Raw genomic sequence first — 19412 nt, 5'->3', positions numbered from 1 at the left:
ATTAGCTTGTGCATAGCTAGTTGGACTTGATTTTGATAGAAGAGAGGCTTGTGAGTTTTTAGCAAAAGTTCTTGGGAAAAATTTGAATCGGCTCCCATTCACCCCCATCTGGTCGCCTTTCCGATCCTTCAACTAGAAGCAGTTTTTAAAATTACATTGTAATGCACTAAATATGGTTCACCTTCAATAAGAAGAAGTTTTTTAACATTATATTGTCATGCACTAAATATGGTTCACCTTTATGTAATGCACTAAACATTACATTGTAAGCACTTTTGAATTATATTGTAATGCTCTATGGTGAATTATATTGTAATGTTCTATGATTTCATGTTTCTTATTAATTGTACCACTTGATACAATTTTTAATTTAACGTATCTATAATTTCATGTGTGTTTAAATTAATTGAGGTGAAGTTTTATTCAATCAATATAAACATTGTTAACCACATACATCAATTGATTTTTTTGCGCGTTGAAATTATTTATTTGAACAGTTTTCTGATGATAGAGAGGCATTAAAATAATTATTTTAGAAACTTAAACAACTAGTATAGAATTAATGACTAATTCAAACTTATTTTAAATATACTTGCTAATTTAATATATTTTTGCATGTTCAAAATATGTAAAGTTTTTATTTTTTTCTTTAACAAAACTAGTGGAAAATATATATAAATTTGTGTGTTTAAATTAGTTGAGGTGAAGAATATAAACAATGTTAACCACATATATCAATTGATTTTTTTTGCACATTAAAATTATTTAATTGAATAGTTTGTTGATGATAGTGATGCATTAAAATAATTATTTTAGAAACTAAAACAACTAGTATAGAATTAATGATTGATTCAAACTTATTTTAAATAGGTGGACACAAAATAATTTATTGTATAGCCAGCCACAGAGTATATATACTCTATATATACACACACAGATATATATATATATGTACATACATATATACACACACTTGGTGCGTACATTAGTATAGTTAACAGCGAAAATACGTGTATTGACAGTTATATGCCCTTGACTCGAGTTTGGGCCTACTGTCGCCCATTTTCAAACCACCATCCACACAAAAGATATAATTATTTCAGTTCATCTTTTTTTAAAAAAAAATATAGTCATTTAAAATCCTCCCTCTTTTTTTAAAAAAAAGGAACAAAAATGATAAGCTAGCCCACCAAGGTCTGATTTGTTCGGACAAAGCCAACCTTCCATCCAACTTCAGTACTGCTAGCTGGTGTTTGCACATTCCACTGCTGAAAAACTGATCATTCGTCCAACGCATTAGTATCGGTCATCATGTACAGTGCCACCAGAACCCCTACAATACCAGTTTGGAGTCTCAACCAGTACTAAATGGCAGCACGTGGACCGCGTGGCCAACGGCTAGATGTACCATTTAGTACCGGCTGATATCTTCAACCGGTACTAACATGAAACCATTTAGTACCAGCTCGACCCATCACCTGGCGCTAGAGGTAATCCTATAAATTGAGCTGCTTCTTCCTTCCCAAGCCCGAGCTTAGCCATTTGACCATGAGCTCGGGCTTCTTCTTCACTCGAACTAGGGGAGGAAAAGGTTAGCAAATCCCTCCTCTCATACTTAGTATTCTATATTTTATGTTTTGTAGCTAGAATGGAGAGTACATTAGCTAGAACAAGGAGAGTTTGTACATGAAGAAACAAAAAAGAGAAATCTAATTAGGGGGTAGATTGGACCAAATGAAGTAGTTTGGGGGGAGTAAAGTGAGCGTAAATTTTGCTTAGGGGGTTATGTGGACAAAATAAATAGGTGAGGGGTGTAAAATGAGAGGAGTAAAATGGATTCTTTCCATTTTAGAATGAGTTTTATGTTACAAATTAAGTATTTGTTGATTTTTTAGAATAAGGAGAGTATTTTAGAATGAGGAGAATGGAGTGGTTTTTAGAATGAGTTTTATGTTACAAATGGAGTACTTGTTGATTTATTAGATTGAGGAAAATGTATAGTTTATTGCAGCATTTCTAGTGTGCTAACGGTATGCAATGTTAGGCAAAAAGTGTTGATTTCAGGATTCTTGACCAATAATTTATTTATCTCATGTTTATTGCAAGGACTAAATATTATAAACACATGGATCAAGTTCTTTATCTAATACGAAGCCCTATGTTCATTTTTCACGTAATACGATGAAGATAGACCGGCAATGGATACACATGGCATGAATAGTGAGAATAGTGTCTACACATGGCATGAATGTGCTTACGCTATTCTCTGTTACCGGAGGAGCGGAGGTGGCTCTCCATAGACTTGGAATTCGCATGAACAATGTGATTTCAATCGAGAAATCCGAGGTGAAAAGGAACATTCTAAATAGCTAGTGAGATCCGAACGCAAACGGGCACACTCATTGAGATTAGTGATGTGCAAACACTGATTTCAGATTGTAGGACTTCACGGAGTCAAGAATCAAAACCATTAGTGTTGTGCAAACACTGAGATTAGTGATGCCGCCTCCTCCCCGCCACCTCCATCCTCCTGACACGCCGTCGGGCCACCTCCTCCTTGTTGCTGACGCTGCATCCTCCCCATCGCCTCCGTCCTCCCGATGTGTCGCCGAACCACCTCCTCTCTGCCGCCGACGCAGCCTCCTCCCCGAGCACCCCGGTTGTTTTTTTCTATTTTTTTCATTTTTTTCCTGTAAATTCATTTAGGAAATTGTTACCTTTTTCTCTTTATTCCATGCAATTGCAATATGATAATAAATGTGTTTTGATTAGTTATCATAATGTAGATAAGGTCTAAACCAACAATTGTAAATATCTTGCATTATAAATGATGTTTTACGATATAATTACTATTGAAGTTGATGTTTGTGGAATAATGTATCTTATTACAATTTTATTTAGATTGTTTGGGCTAACTATGGCAAGCGGAAGTTCTTTTCACTATGGTCGTCATGGGCGTGGAGGTGGTAGGGGCGGACACTACATTTTCGAGGAGCCACCATTATCTCGTCCTCTTGGAATTCACTTTCCCAATCGCATCATTGACTTGCCTACCAGCGATCGAACCAAAGGAGCAGTTCCCAACATAGTAATATTCTTTCCTTCATATAATTGATATTTTTACTACACGTGAATAATTTCTAAATTTACTTACATACAATGTAGCTTATTGACCCTATTAGATGGCTCAAAGATGTTGTCGAAGGTATAGGTGGTACTTCTCCTTTAGTGCAAACTGATGTTGTTGGTGAACCTCGTTTTAAAAGAGTACATATCTTTTTTCAAGTACCTGTTCGAGAAACATAATTCACCTCGATATCTCCAGGACAGGCCATCCTAATAGTTTCAATTGTTGTATGGGGTCAAGTAGCACCAAATAGGGTAACTTTTGATAGGACCGTCGTGGAGGCCTACCTACAACAACTTAAGGATCATGGGTACTTTGTGCCAGACTTATCATATTTTTGAATAAAGCAGCTCGAGGAGGGAGAAATCAATATGACATGGTATGGAACATTTTTTTATCTTTAGTTATGTTATATCATTTTACTTTCATCACATTATTAGCATCTTTTAGTTTGTATTGCCAATGCAGCAACGAGCTTTCGCGTGATTCTAGCTCAAGTCTTGGATGTGTTGGATTAGACTTACATGGGTGGAAATCCGATACTCACCAGAGATTTCAAGCTCCAAGCTCATCTCACTTTATACAGGCCACATCAGTTTACCTCTCCATTGTTTGAGATCTATGGTAGTGTATGTGACCATCCATGCGAAGCGAAGGAGAGTGCACTCATCCGTGCTCTAGCTTATTTTGACGAAGGTCTAGGCTGGACGATTGGAGACCTTAACTATGTTCCATATCTAAGGAAGCGAAGCGAAGTAAGAAATATGTAACATGCATGGATGTACCGGTACCCTACTATTTGCTTATGAATTTGAACTTGTTCTCTCTTAGACCTTAAGTGTTGATGTATATATTTTATTGCATATACAATCTTCTCGGAGTGTTAATGATTTGAATGGGCTGATATTTGTGAGACTTGGATTTGAATGGGTTAATATATTAACGTAATATTATTAGTAAAAGCTCCGTCGGATATGAATAGAAATTATAAAACAAAAGGAAAACGATAAAACAAAAGGAAAACGAAAAGGAAAAAAGAATAACATTTAGTATCGGTTAGTAAAACCAACCGGTGCTAAACTGCCATCGACAACAACGAGACGTGGCATGCAGTTAGTACTGGTTGGTGTACTAAATGGTGCATTTAGTACCGATTGGTGTGGCATTTAGTACCAAACAAGCAGTACTGATAGAGATCATCCAGCAGTGTTCGTTCGCCACAATAGAGTGCCGTGTTTGGATAACGAAATACTACCATCAACACACTACTACCTTTGATCACGAATTGCAGCTGCAAACTATACCCCTACCTCCCAAAGTTTACTATTTATTTTTATTTGGATTTTCTAGGTACATCTATCTCTAGACATATCGCAAAAGTTAAGTCAAAATAAATATTATTTATGAAGTATGGGACGAAGGAAGTATGTAGCAAAACTGTTGTACCATTCCCAACAGTATACAAAAATATAATATTGATGTGAAAGTTCAAATGTGTGAACACGCGTTTTGTAACTTAAAATGTAAGTAGGATACAAATGGACTAGCGAGTAGCAGAGACAAATTAAGTGCATACTGTTGGCACCCGTATCCGATCGAACTCCTTGCATCCATCAGCGTCGATCGCGGTGAACGCCTCAACAAGCCGGGGCACCACGTTGGCGAGGGCGAGCCTGAACCCCGCCGAGCACGGGCGCCGCGCCCCGCTCCCCTCGCCATCGAGCGTGCCCACGAGGCAGCCATCTAGGTATGCCTCGCACGCTCGGAGCACGTGCTGCCCTCGCCGGTGGAAGTGGTCCCTGACGAACTCCTCGAAGCCCGCCGGCGGCCGGCGCAGGAGGTGGAGCATGGTCTGCAGGGTGAGCAGGTAGGTGTTCTCGCTGTACGGGAGCTCGTTCCGGCGACCCTGCGGCGTTCCTACCAGGACGGCGTAGCCCGCCTCGTTGTAGTATGGTTGGGCGTTGAGCACGAGGCCCTGGATGGAGACGACGACCTGGAGGACGGTCGAAGCCTCCGGGGACCACAGCTCGGCTCCGTGGCCACCGAAGGTGTTGAGCAGGCTCAGGCACACCGTGCCGGAGGGGTAGAGGTTGGGGTTCACACGTAGGCCGAACGATCGGTAGCACACCAGCGGTGGCGCGGCAGGGTACGACGGCGGTAGCTGCAGATCGAAAAAGAAGAGGCCGTCATGGTACGGCGTCCCGCTAGCTCCGACCATCACCGCTCGCAGGAGGTCCATGCGGTCCTCGTACGCCCGCATGAAGATGGTGTCTGCATGCACGGGCAAACCTTTAGATACATGTCGAAAGAGTTTGTGTTTGATTGCAAAAGTTCAAAATTTTTATTCCCTCCATATGCAAATTAACTCACTGTGTACCTGGCAAGTTATTCTCAAGAATATTCCATTCCTTTTGCACCCTCTTCATCCACTTCTTCCCCCCACCAGTGCCCTGTTTACAAAAGCACATCAACTTAATTAGCAGTCACTATATATATAGGACACATCACTGTGGCAGATTCAATGTATGAAAACTAAACGGGCAATCATTTAATTAATTTGAACCATCAGTAACTTGTATTATATTATATAGGGTTTTCAGCAACCATCGTTTTCTTAATTTTTACCAAAAAAAATGTATTACTGTTTATACATCATATGTATTACTGTTAATATATTCATAAAGCTAAAAAACCCTTAGGACCCATTTAGCTTCCTTCATTTTGAAGGAATTGGAATTTACTTAATGGAGTAGGCTAATTTATCTTGAATGTGGTATTCCACAACTTTCCAAAGTTTAGATATAAGCCTATCTTAAATTTACGGGGTGGGAGATGGAAATTGATTCCATAGATTATGATTATTAGAATGGAATTCAATTCTTATAGCACGCTCTTGGACTCGCTTCTCTATAGCAGAAGTGCAACACATAACTATTTCTCCCATATCGCCAACAATATTATACAAATATATTCCACAGACAATTATATTAGCTTAATTAATTTATGTCTAAATAATGATTATTAGAATGAAATTCAATTCCAAAGATCCAAACAGGGCCTTAGGAAAAAAAAGAAAATTACGAACCTGCTCCATGTTATCAAGGTAATGGTGATCTGAAGGGCTCTGCACGATATCAAATTGTGGGAAGCTAAATGACTTGTCATCGCCGGTGGCATCTGCCTCTGCCTGCTTCCCCTCACCACCACCTCCTCCATTGATGCCTGCCACAGCAGTGGAGGTCTCCTTGGCATCACCATCACCACCGGACACGGGTGCGGATACATTGTTGTTCCCTCTGGCCGTAAGCTCCGAGGTTGACGCTCCCGGCACCGTCCAACCATTTACCCGATCTCTTGGGGAATTGAAATTTGTGTGCGGAGGGATACTTACAACGGCAGCGGCAGTCACTTGTGCTTCGTGATCAATAGCGTCGTTGCTCATGCCTCCATCTTCAGACACCCACTCGCCTATTTCCTGAAGGAACTCACCAAAACTTTGCTCTTTGACGACAGTTATCTCATGGAAAGACACCTGAAATCGGTACCATCAAATAAGTAGAAGTTAATAAGGTCGTTTTTGAATAATGGTCCTAATATATGAAGTAATTAATGTATACATATATAGCTGCAAAAAAAAAGATTCAATCAGTGATTGTGAGGTGATTTGTATTGGTAAGGAGCCTTCAAGAGGTACCAAAATTAACTTGGATTTTGGTATCTAGGTGAAAAAAAAGTTCCTTGGACGTCAAAAATAAAAGCTGTTTCTAGAAAACCACTTCCTTTTAAGCATTTTTAAAACGGTCCATTAATATTATAGTAATTCTATGGACGTATTGCATACCTTGGACATGTTGCCGTCACCCCACTTGACTTGGACATGGTGTGCATCACAAAAATCAACTATGTGTCCGACCCATGAAAGATCATGAGCTCTAGTGGGCTCCTTCTTTCGGCACGGTGTCAGCACTGGCTCTTCCGTGCTTCCACAAATGTCGCCGGCGACCCCAATTGAGGAGTCTGTTGGACGCCTGCGGACGACAACATCTCCATAGAAGACATTGCTGTCGAAATCCCTGCCAAGATCGTACGTGCTGCTCAGTGTCTCGTCATCGGCGTGTTCAGCCGCCGCCTTTTGCCACGACACGCGCACGGTCTGGTCCGTGAAGTTGAGGCTTCTGACGACACCAGAACGCGCGACGTCGCCGTCGCCGTCCGACGATGTCCTGCTAACGACGCGCTGGCCTGGGAACAAGTGGTGGGTGTTCTGTGGCATGGTGGGAACGAGCGACACCGACGGCGCCTGGCACTGCCGCGTCCCGTCCTGCCACAGCACGTCGAGCGTCGTGCGCGTGCTGGCGACGGACAACGGCCGCTCGAACCCTGCGTGGCTCCAGCTTTCTCGTCGCGGCGTCCGCTTCGCCCCCAGCCGCCGCAGCCGATTCCGGTTGGCACCGACATCGCCGGCAGGGAGTACGCGGCGGCGGCAAGGAGCGCGGAAGAAGCAGCGGTCGCCCACGCCCCAGAACCTTGCCAAGACGTCGTCGCCAGCGCGGAAGAATGTCAGATCGCGAGGGCTCTGCTGGTGCGCCGGCGTGGACGACGCCTGGACGACGGACCTCTCGGCGCCCAGCTGCGACGACGCGACCCAGTAGACGAGCACGCTGGCGGTTTCCACCTTGGACACGGTGCCCTCGCCATCGCTGGGCTTCCAGTAGCCCTTGAGCCACCGGGCGGCCTTGAAGACGGACGAGCGGCCGCCGACGCGCTGCCCCGGATAGAAGACGTTGTTGGTGTAGCGTTTTGAAGAGCCCTCGCCGACGGGCCACAGCTTGCCGTCCGCTGTTGTGACCCTGCAGACGGTGCCGTCGTCGAAGAGCACGTCGACGTCGAGGGACACCTCGAAGACCCGGCCCAGCCACGGTCCTGACACGACGTAGTCCCCTAGGCAGAACTCACTGACGCGGCGCAGCTCCGCTGGGGACACGCCCCTCGCGACCAACGCCGCCGCCGCGTCCTCACCGTCTAGCCGGACCAGATCCAGTTCCACGGCGGCGCCCGTGACGACCCCGAGCTGGCCGCCACGGTCTGACGCCGACGCGACGACCATGCCCGGGCAGAAGTAGCTCCGGTCCGCGACACGGACGTTGCGAGCATTCACCGTCACCACGGTGCCGTCGAGGCACTGCACGACGACCTTCGGCCCGGGCATGCCCTTGAGAACCAGCCCGCGGTTCCGGTTGGAGCCTGCCGCCGGCGAGTTGAGCCTGACCAAGTCTAGGTAGCAGATGAACTGCCCAGCCTTGTCCTGCATTGTCGGCGTGATTGATTGAATTGGATCAGCTGGTTCTCTCCCTCGAGGTTGTATGTTCCGTACGCAAAGGCTAATAATCGTAATCTTTAGCAGAGGGTTTGGGTGTTTTCTACTCGGTCTGCACGAGCATGCCGAGATGTTTTCGGAGACGAGATCTAGTTCGAGTCGTACACGACGAATCACATGGAGGAGCATGCTCCTTGTGTCGTGTTGTGAGCCCACGTGCGGCATGCGCACTTAATTAACCAACACGGATCTATCCGTCAAAAGAAAAAACGAAATTTCTAAAGATGACTCGGGTGGGGAAAGATTACGTACCTGTTTTTTTCAGCTCTATGTTTCTTCTCTAGCTCCGGGGAGCTTCCCACAAGCTTTTAGGGTTCGGGGTTTTGAAGAAAGGGCGTACCTATCCCCGGTGGATCTAGAAGGTGGATCTAGAAGGAGGTTCGGGCGGTAAAGTAGCGGGTGGTGGAGGCAGTTCGAGCCGCCGAGGCGGCGTGAACGCTACTGGCCATGGGAGGTTGGTGGACATCTGGATGGTCCGTGGAGATGGCAGGGCACTGGTGGAAAACGCGACTTTAGTTTCGGTTGGAAAGGGTCATATATCCCGAAAATACAACCGGGACTAAATTTTCGAGACAAAGGGAAGTTCTACCCCCTTGTCACGGTTTCCCCCTTTAATACTTAAGATTTTTTTAAAAAATATTCTTTTCCATATTAATATTTTATTCGAGTCATATTAATATTGTATGCAAGTCGTATATATATTTCATGACAGTAATATATATATCTATATATATAGATCTATATATATATATACTAAATAATACCCTAGGTACAGAATAAGCTATTCCGTACCCGGGTCGCTCCATGGAGCTGAACCTAACCCGAGCCCCTCCGGTCCGCCGCCCGCACTGGTTTTTTTGCTATTTTTTTCTACGGCGGAGAGCCGGAGATCGTGGCCTACAAACTGAATTTACAGTCCTATGAGACCACGACCGCATCTCTCCCCATCCCTCTCGTGCTCTGCTCCACTCCGCCGCCGCCGCTAGGCCCTCCGCAGCAGCGCCTCCGCCCCTCCCTCGCACTCCGGCGGTAGTGTTGCGGCAGCCGCTTCCTTATCCCCTCCCTGTCACCCAGATCCAAGGGTGGGCCTAATGGACGGTGCCACAAGCTACGGGGGCTGGTCGGTCGGTGACGGTCGTTGGCGCCATCCCCCTCCACGTGATGACGGCTGCGGTCTCCTTCCCCTTACGGCGGACAACAGGGCCACCTCGCGGCCGAATCCTCGTCGTGGGTGAGGGCGAACCGGATTTGCTGACGTGACAACCAAATCAAGGCGGGGGCTCCGTCCTCCAGGCAAATATTACTTGGTAAATGACAACATCATAAAATAACTTGGTAATTTCTAAAGATATCAAAGTAATTTTCACGTATTTTTATACATTTTTAAGAATTAACAGGATTTTCTATAATTTCTAGCTACTTTAAGAAATTTTCTATATTTTCTAGCTAATTAAACAATTTTCTAATACTGCAGAAATAAAAAAATAAATGGCATGATTTCCAACACTTATACAAATTTTTTACAATTTCTCTATAATTTCCTACAATTTCTAGATAATTTCCTATAATTTCTAGATAATTTCCTAGAAATTTCTTACAATTTCTAATGCTGCAGAAATAAAAAAATTATGATGTCACAGCCGGCCGCGGGCTTACGTCAGCGGGAAGCCAAGCTCGCAGGTAGCCGCGAGTGTGCTCGCGCGCGTGGAGTGGCCGGCACTTTGCGGCACTGGAGGGGCCAGGGGCGACGGCGGAGGTCGATGATGAGGGCGGCGTCGAGGCCCGGGCGGGGGACAACGGGGCCGGGCGACGGGGCGACAATGATGAGGGTGCGGCGGCGACGAGGCGGTGACTGTCGGGCATGCACCCCAGCCCCACGAGTAGGCCCTAATCAAGACAAGGGGATAGGCTTATCCCACTCGGACTAGTTAAGTATGTGTATATAAGGGCGGGCAGGGACCCCCCTCAAGGACAACTCCAGTACATCTAAGATCAATACAACCAACTCACAGAATGTAGGGTATTACGCGATCTAGCGGTCCGAACCTGTCTAAATCGTGTTCCTTGCGTCACCATTGACTCCTTGATTCTCGACGGCCATTACCGCACAAAAGACCACCTAGGGTACCCCCTAGGCGGGTTGCCGGTCTAAGACACTGACAGCTGGCGCGCCAGGTAGGGGCCCTCATCGAGTTTCTCAGTGTGAGCTCAATGGCAATAGTCGTCATCAAGCCTGTCTTCATCATCGAAGCAGGCAAAACGTTCATTTTTGGATCCTAGCTCTGTGTCGCCAACGGCGCCGGATCGTTTCAGCGCCAAATCATCAACATTCAGGAGAAGAAATCAATTGATTCGGCTTGAAAAAACAAAAATTTCAAAGTCAGCAACACCGAGTTCGACTACCCGTCGGACTCGACCCTAGTTCGGACTAGTCGGTCCCAGTCACTCCTCAAATCAACTTCGACTCAGAAACGGTTTCCACACGAACCCCGCAATGCAACCGAAGCCTACCAAAGTTTCCTCACTCGAACTCAACTCGAACACGGGAAAGACGAAGACAATGACTCCGACTCGGACTATCTCCCAGAGATACCACTGACAGGACCAACCCAAAAACTGGTAATAACTTCAAGATCACAAGGCAGATTCGTACACTGGCTAGGAATGAGACCATCTCTCTTTGCCCGCGACTACGAGTCGCGCCTTGTCGCTCACATAGACAACCTCCCATACCAGGAAGGCGTCCCACTCACTTCAAGCTGCGAGGAAAGTTCCACAGAAATTGCAACATCAAGCTCTGGAAGCTACTACCCAGACAGAGAAGTCTTTGTTATTACTCAAAACAACAACCCGGGTACTAGCCAGCAGAGAACTCCCCGGCGACTAGCACAACTCGACAACGTCTCAGAGGACGAGTCAACAGCTAACGCCCCACAAGATGAAACTTCCGATCAAAGGAAAGAAAGAAGGATGCGCAATGCTACTCGGGTTGAGCGACGACAAATGCTGGCTACAAACATTTCCATTACAAACCTCGAAAGAGCATTTGACACAGTATAGGCTCAAGAACACAACACTCCACTCGCAGCAATTGCCTCTATCAACCTTACATCAACACTCATACCTCGAGACAGAGACAACAAAGTCATAGCTCAACTCGCGCAGCGAGGCAACGGACTAATCGCACAACTCGCGGAACAAGCCTACAAGCTACTCAATAAAGAATCACCAATCCTGTCCGTTCCCCGCATTGCAGCTCACCAAGAAGGCAGTAGAGGTGCTGCAGCTAACAACAACTTCAATGAAGTACAAAGAAACGACAACGAAGTAGTAAACCAACCAAGGCAACACAGCCAAGGCCCGAGTAAACACAATGCCCCAGTACGCCAGAAGGACGTTAGAGAAGTCAGCTGCACCAACTCCGTAAAAAGTCCTCGTCATACTCGGAAAAATCACAAAGTATCAAACTTCAGTGATTTACGAGAAATAATCAACACTTGGTGAGAGCGAGAAGTCAACAATTACAACCACTTTCCTTCTTTCACAAATCGGGTAATGAGGACAAGATTACCCAAGAAGTTCAAACCAACAGGAATCACCAAGTATGATGGCAAGCAAGACCCAATTCAATGGCTACGATGCTACTCGCTGGTAGTCCAAGCAGCTGGGGGCAATAACGACACCAAAGTTATCCACTTTCCCATATGCATGGAACCAGCACTGCTTACTTGGCTTGAATCCCTCAAGTCTAGATCAATCGATTCTTGGGCAGACTTGACAAAGGCTTTCACCAACAACTATGCCGGCTCCATGGCTAGACCGGGTAACAAGATCGACCTAAGTCAAATAAAATAGAAAGAAGGCGAAACACTACGCGATTACTTGCGAAGATTCTTCGAAAAGAAGGCTACTATAGTTGACATTTCCGAAACAGACGTCATTGAGTGCTTCCAGAATGGACTCTACGATCGACGAACATACCAAGACTTCAGTCGATGAAGACCAGCCAACGTCAAAGATCTCAAAGTTATGGTGCAACAGTGGGCAGATGAAGAAGACAAAGAGCGAGAACAGTTTGGTTCTCATCACAACCGTGGACGCGACAACAACAATAATGACTAGGATAGAACTCGACACAATGATACTCGAAACAACTTTTTGAGTAATCAAAATCGCAAAAGGAAACCCGACAACACCATTGCTTCCACGACTAACTCCGGGAAAAAGGGATCCTGCAAAAACTATGAAGGGCCAACCTTCACCGAACTACTCAAAAAATAGTGCCCATGGCACCCGACTAGCAAACACTCGACAGTAGACTGCTACAGCATGCACCGAGTAATGCAAGACTTACCCGCACCACCACCTCCTGAAGAATATAGCAAGAAAAAAGATAAGGGAAAGAACAAAATCCACAACGATGAAGAAGAAGAAGGCGACTTCCAGACCGCCTCCAAGACAGTCAACGTCATTTTTGGCGGAATCCCAGGCACCGCATCCAAGCGGGCCAGCAAACTCGTACTCAGGGAAATCATGACCATCGAGCCAACAGATCCAACACCGTTGAAATGGTCAGAAGTACCCATAACCTTCAGCATGAAGGACCAGTGGACAAAATTCTCAGAGCTCGGCCGATTCCCTCTAGTACTCGACCCTATTGTGGCAGGATCAAAGCTGACAAAGGTACTCATTGACGGCAGAAGTGGACTCAACGTCATTTTCACCCAAACACTAAGGAAGATGTGCCTCGATGTCACGGAAATGCTCACCCCAATAGATTCACCTTTCTACGGAATCGTACGAGGAAATGCAGCTATACCGTTAGGACAAGTCATCCTGCTAGTTGCCTTTGGAACTAAGGAACACTACCGCACCGAGTACATCAGATTTGAAGTCGCCGACTTTGAGACATCTGTAACACCCGCCATTTTTAGTCATCAAAGTGACTTTGAAGAATTGAAAGCAATTCGAGAAGAAAGGAAAAAGAAATTGACTGAAAATCAAATTCGGGTCAAATTTGGCCGAAATTTGAATTTTGAATTTGAAATTCAGAAAAATTCGGCAAAAATATAGAATAGCAGTGTAAAGATGATTTGAACTTAAGGGTCAACAATTTGGAATAATATTTGATCCTAAACACTCAAAAGAAATCAGAGAAGGAAATGAAAAACTACATTTACTGTTCACCGTCCGAAAACAAGAAATCAGAAAAACAGCCTCAGAGTTCATTTTGGAAATTGAATTCTGATGAATTTCTCAAACAAGTAAATCAGGACAACTATACCATGTTGAAGTATGAACTTTGGACTCCTAAATTTGGGTGTTGTTGATCAGGGATAGCAGAGGGAACTATTTCAAATGGAAGCCTAAAGTTTGCACTTTGTCACAATAGGCGGCTTTGCTGGAATTTGGTTAAGTCTGAAAATGGTATTGAGTACATGACTTTAGAACCAATTTCTGGAGAAATTTCCTTAAAAGTGAGCAGATTTTTTTGGACATTAGTGAAATATAGACTATGGAGAAGGTAAATGAATTGTTGTTGTCCAGAGAAAGTGGAAGATTTGACTTCAAATTGGAGCCAAAAGTCAGCAAATGAGCAGATTTCGAGCTCCTTGCTGAAATAACTCTAAGTCTGGAAAACATGATGAGTATCTATTTTTGAAACCGAATTCTGCCAAATTTTTCAAGTAAGTGAGCAAAGGCAACTAGACAGCGGTGAAGTATGATCCTTGGACATGTTTAATAAGGTTATAGCGAAAGAATCAAATTTAAATCAAAGCTCAAAGTCAGCACTCTAACTATTTCGGCCAACTCTTGAGCTACATAAATTCTAAGTCTGAAAACAGTGTTAACTAGCAATGTTTGGAGCGAATTTCAGGAAAATCCAGTGCAAAGGTTATACAGTTTCTTATGCAAAATGGAATCCTTGCTGGTTGTAGAGCACGAATGGGTAGTGGTTGGCCTATATGGAATACATTTGGGCTACTGAAATTGGTGCCGCCGCTCGTGGGGAGCCCGGCACAGGCCACCTCCAGGAGGGCCGCCGCCACCTGTGGGGGGAGCCTCGGCTTGGAGGTGCCCCCAGCCCGGCCGCGCCGCCGGGGAGGCGCCGCCGGCGAGCCCCGCCCCCTGCGGTTGGCGCCCCTATTTTGGCGCAGGGAGGAAGAAGCCATGCGCCAGGGAGGTGTGAGGAGAAAGGGGGAGGAAGCAGGCCGGTCAGTGTACTTGGGCCGGGATGCCGAGTCGCGGTAGGAGAGGCCCAGGTGGAGCGGGAGAGAAGGAGAAGGCCAGCGCCGTCTTGGGCCAAGGGGAGGCGACGGCCTAGCTAGCCCGCGCGGTGTAAAGAAGAAAGGGAAGATGGGCCGACAGAGGAAAAAGAAAGCCGTGGGCCGGATTGAGCAGGCCGATTGTCGAAGAAAGAAAAAGAAAAAGAAGAGATGGGCCGGCCGGGGTTGAGAAAGAGAAGAGAAGGGGGAGCCGGCCCAAAGAGAAGGCTGCCGCAAAAAGGCCACGCGTGGAAGGTTAAGTTAACGGGCCACCTTTCGGCCCAAGGGAAGGTTTCGGCCGTGGGCCCCACTTGTCAGTGAAGAAAAGAGGAAGGAGAATAGGAGGCCGGATGGGCCCTAGGTGGAAGGGATGGTGGGTAGAAGCAAGCTGAGTGAGAAAAGTTTGGGCCGGGGGTTTTTGAATAAACCTTAGGTTTTCTTTTATTAGATAAATAGATTAAATACGATTTTCACCATTTAATTCACAGGAAATTCTAGAAGTGCCCAAAATTAGTGAAACCAATTTTATTAGGATTGTTTTATTTTCCTTTATGCATTAAAATTCTTAAACCCTAGGAAAAATAATAAAAATTTAGGTATTTATTTAATGCCTTTTTATTTAAGGTATTTAAATAAATGCTTAAACTTTATTAAATGTATAAAACTTGAAAAATGCTTTATTATCCACAAATCATTATTAATTCATAGGAAATAAGTTTTGAGACTAGAAAATTATTATAATGCTTTTAAAAATAAAAGAAAAGGTCTAAGGTAGGTTTAGTAAAGGAAATAAAATTTGTGGGCTAATCTTTTCGGGTTTTTGTGTGTTGGCTTGCAACTTTATCATGATAAATTGTATAGTCCTTGTTGGCTTGCAACTTTATCATGAAGGAAGGTTGTATAGTCTTGTATTCAAAAGTTTGCATCTCTAACTCTTGCATATACTGAATCGTAGACGTCACAACTCCTGAAGTGGAATTCATGGATTTCAGCTGGAGATGGACATCATTCGCGAAATGTGGAGTGCCTCTTTTAATAAAGAAGTTTTCCAAAGAACTAACCTTGTTGATCCCAGGCAAGCCCCGGTGCATTTATACCTATCTATTTTGGAGTTATTATTTCATGTGTCCAATTATCGGTTATTTGATATATGTATGCACTAAGTCTAGGAGTTGCCTGAAACCTATTCTTGTGTATGATCATACCTTGCTTTAAGGACATCTTTGCTACTTGTTCAAACCTTAGAAGATAACCCAAGTCTAGAAATGCTTAGTTGCTTAAATGCTTGGTTTACCAACCTTAAGGAAAACTTTGAGTCATACATGTGATATATGGAAGGTTAACTTGGAATTGAAAAGCGGACAGAAGCTAGAGATGTAAGTCTGTCTGCTAGATTAATTTGATTAAGGCCCGATTCGTTGTCTTAACCTTTGATCAAGTGATAAGCATCTGATCACTTACTGGGTATGGGACCAGTAAAGCCCAGTAGGTTAGTAAACTCTCCGATCGGGAATACTTCGTACCCGCGCTTGACGTGCTGGAGATTGGCAGGGGCGTAGCCTGAAACTCACATGGTGATCGGGCCAGACGTGGGGTCCCATGTGGGGGTGCGTCCCTGGGTCCGGGTAGTCTTATTCCCAATCATTGGATTTGCTGATCGAAAAGTTGTTACGTACGACCTGTACAGTCGTATATAGCTGGTGATCAGGGTACTCTCCTGCAGGATGTAAATGGATCCGGATCGCCGCAATTCTCGGTTATGAATGCACTTGATCACTTTTGAGCATCGTAGTGTAAATTCATGAATGATATACCTTTCTGATAAATGAGTGATGTATGGCTTAAATACCTTATTGCTATATTTACTCTTTTCTCATAATCTAGAATGGTTAGGTAATGACTTAACCCAAATAAAAGATAAAACTAAGGCATCACTTGTAGTAAGCTTTTCGGCAAAAATTGCATTAGCCAAGTACACCAAAAAGCTAAGCATACACTTCCAAAGAAAGCTATTATATTGGTTAGTCGGGTAAGACTTGCTGAGTACTTCGTACTCAGGGGATCCCTTGTTGTTATTTTCAGAAAACCAGCAGGGACCCACCGAAGAGGAAGCTCCGAAGATCTAGGGGATCTTATGAGTCTCATGATACCCTAGAATAAAACTTAGATGTTTATCTTTCTTCCAGACTGGTTTTGTTTTAAATTCTTAAGAACCACGCTAACCTGCACTGTTTAGTTTCCTTCAATCTATGGTTGTAATATATCGTACCTTTGTTATGTCTTTAAAAATGTAATATTTGTTGATATTATCCCATCGCGGATATTATCCTGATGTATGGCTATGAGACACGTCGTGGATCCTTCGAGGAGTCCTAGGGACACTCGACAGACTACCGGACTTATGCTGTTTTAGGTGCGTTTCGGATAATTGCTGTTCCGACAGCAATTAGGCGCACTTAAGCCAGCTTAAGTTGGGCGGTTCCGCCACAACATCTTACCACGCCATACTCGGAAGGCCAGCACTAGCCATGTTCATGGCCATACTGCATTATGTTTACTTGGTACTCAAAATGCCAAGGCCTCAGGGAGAACTAATGCTATGAGGAGATCTACGACGATCTTACGAGTGTGACACCGAAGCTGTGGAGATTGCTACAACTTCTCAAGCACCTAGCCCTATGCAACAAGTCTTCACAGCATCAAAGAAACTTCACCCAACCGAACTCAAGATTCCAGAAAACAAGTTTGGGTCCACAGAGGTGAAACCGGCAAGCGAGAGAGACTTCAAACCAGTAGATCTCCAGACAGGCGACTCGTCCAAGACAGCTCTGATCGGAATAGGGCTAGATCCTAAATAGGAAACTGCGCTCATCAGTTTCCTTCGGGCTAACCATGATATCTTTGCTTGGAAACTAGCTGACATGCCCGGTGTGCCCAAGGAACTGATTGAGCACTCTCTCAATGTTGATCCCAAAGCTACTGCAAAATGACAGCGACTCCGCAGGTTCGCCCAAGACAGATGAGAAGCAATCAAAAAAGAACTAGCCAAGCTACTTGCGACAGGGTTCATCAAAGAAGTCTTTCACCTTGACTGGCTAGCCAATCCTGTACTCGTTCGCAAGAAAAACAATGAATGAAGAATGTGCGTCGATTACACGGATCTCAACAAACACTGTCCAAAAGACCCTTTTGGATTACCAAGGATCGACCAAGTAGTCCTCTCTACTGCTAGGTGCGATCTACTATGCTTTCTCGACTGTTACTCAGGCTATCATTAGATAAACCTCAAAGAAGAAGATCAAGCTAAAACAGCCTTCATCACACCATTTGGGGCTTTTTTCTACAAAACAATGTCATTTGGACTTAAAAACGCAGGGGCAACTTATCAACGAGCTATACAGCTGTGCTTCGAAAAACAATTACATCATAATGTTGAAGCTTACGTGGATGACGTAGTCGTCAAAACAAGAAACCAAGAGGAACTTATCGCCGATTTGGAGGAAACCTTCTCAAGTTTATGAGCTTTCCGATGGAAACTCAATCCTACCAAATGCATTTTCGGAGGACCTTCTGGCAAACTACTCGGGTTCATCATTAGCCATCACGGCATTGAGGCCAACCCAGAGAAAATATCTTCCATCACAAACATGCACGCACCAGCTAGCATCAAGGATATGCAGAAACTCACAGGCTGCATGGCAGCCCTCAATCGGTTTATCTCGAGACTTGGAGAACGAGGACTACCCTTCTTCAAGCTTCTCAAATGATAGGACAAGTTTAAATGGACAGAAGAGGCAGAAAAGGCATTAACACAACTCAAAGACTTTCTGTCAAAGCCTCCAATCCTCACTGCTCCATCTCCAAACGAGGACTTGCTCCTATACATAGCAGCTACTACTCATGTCATCAGCACGGCAATAGTAGTTGAACGGTTTGAGCTAGGACATGTTTACAAAGTCCAACGACCTGTGTACTTCGTCAGTGAAGTACTCTCGGACTCCAAAACTCGGTACTCGCCGATACAAAAACTCCTATACTCAATCCTACTTACTTCACGAAAGCTGCGCCATTATTTCCAAGAACACAGCATCACAGTCATCACTGACTTCTCGCTCGGCGAAATTCTCCACAATAGAGATGCCACGGGTAGAATCTCCAAATGGGCAGTTGAACTCGGAGCTCTAACCTTGGACTTCAAACCAAAGACAGCTATCAAATTCCTGGCTTTGGTCAACTTCGTGGCTGAATGGACTAAAAATCAGGTACCAACACCAGTCGAGGCTAGAGCACTGGGTAATGTATTTCGATGGATCCCTCAAACTCGAAGGGGCCGGTGCAGGCGTACTCCTCATCTCCCCAAAGGGAGACCAACTCAAATACGTACTGCAAATCTTCTAGGAAGTCTCAAACAACAAAGCCGAGTACGAAGCACTGCTACACGGCCTTCGCCTTGTAAATTCCCTCAGCATCAAAAGACTACTGGTATACGACGACTCACTAGTAGTTATAAACCCAGTCAATGACGAATGGGATCGAAACAAGGATAACATGGACGCTTACTGCAAAAAAGTCCTGCAGACTAGAAAACAAGTTCTCAGGCTTGGAATTTCACCATATCGTCCGCGACAACAACGTAGCCGCC

General features: G+C 44.8%; 1 protein-coding gene across 1 annotated transcript; it reads right to left on the bottom strand.

The window, feature by feature from the left end:
* Positions 1-4556: 4556 nt before the first annotated feature.
* On the bottom strand, positions 4557-8438 carry LOC101783215 (probable ubiquitin-conjugating enzyme E2 23). Its single transcript, XM_022825291.1, has 4 exons — positions 6969-8438; positions 6213-6659; positions 5505-5577; positions 4557-5398 (listed from the first exon to the last, which is right to left on the bottom strand). Exons 1-4 carry the CDS (start codon positions 8436-8438, stop codon positions 4692-4694), a joined length of 2697 nt encoding a protein of 898 aa, XP_022681026.1. The 3' UTR covers positions 4557-4691.
* Positions 8439-19412: the final 10974 nt, after the last annotated feature.

The sequence above is a fragment of the Setaria italica genome, chromosome III, assembly GCF_000263155.2.
Source record: "Setaria italica strain Yugu1 chromosome III, Setaria_italica_v2.0, whole genome shotgun sequence".
Lineage (NCBI taxonomy): Eukaryota > Viridiplantae > Streptophyta > Magnoliopsida > Poales > Poaceae > Setaria > Setaria italica.
This window is presented reverse-complemented; position numbering and strand designations above follow the sequence as displayed.

Bases quoted from the DNA above. Each gene is read 5' to 3' on its own strand.
- LOC101783215 (XM_022825291.1), bottom strand. From the start codon at position 8,438: ATGCAGGACAAGGCTGGGCAGTTCATCTGCTACCTAGACTTGGTCAGG. The intron at 6,660-6,968 runs GTATGCAATACG...TACCGATTTCAG, and splicing joins GTGACGGCAACATGTCCAAG to GTGTCTTTCCATGAGATAAC. The intron at 5,578-6,212 runs GTTCGTAATTTT...TTTTGTAAACAG, and splicing joins ACCTTGATAACATGGAGCAG to GGCACTGGTGGGGGGAAGAA.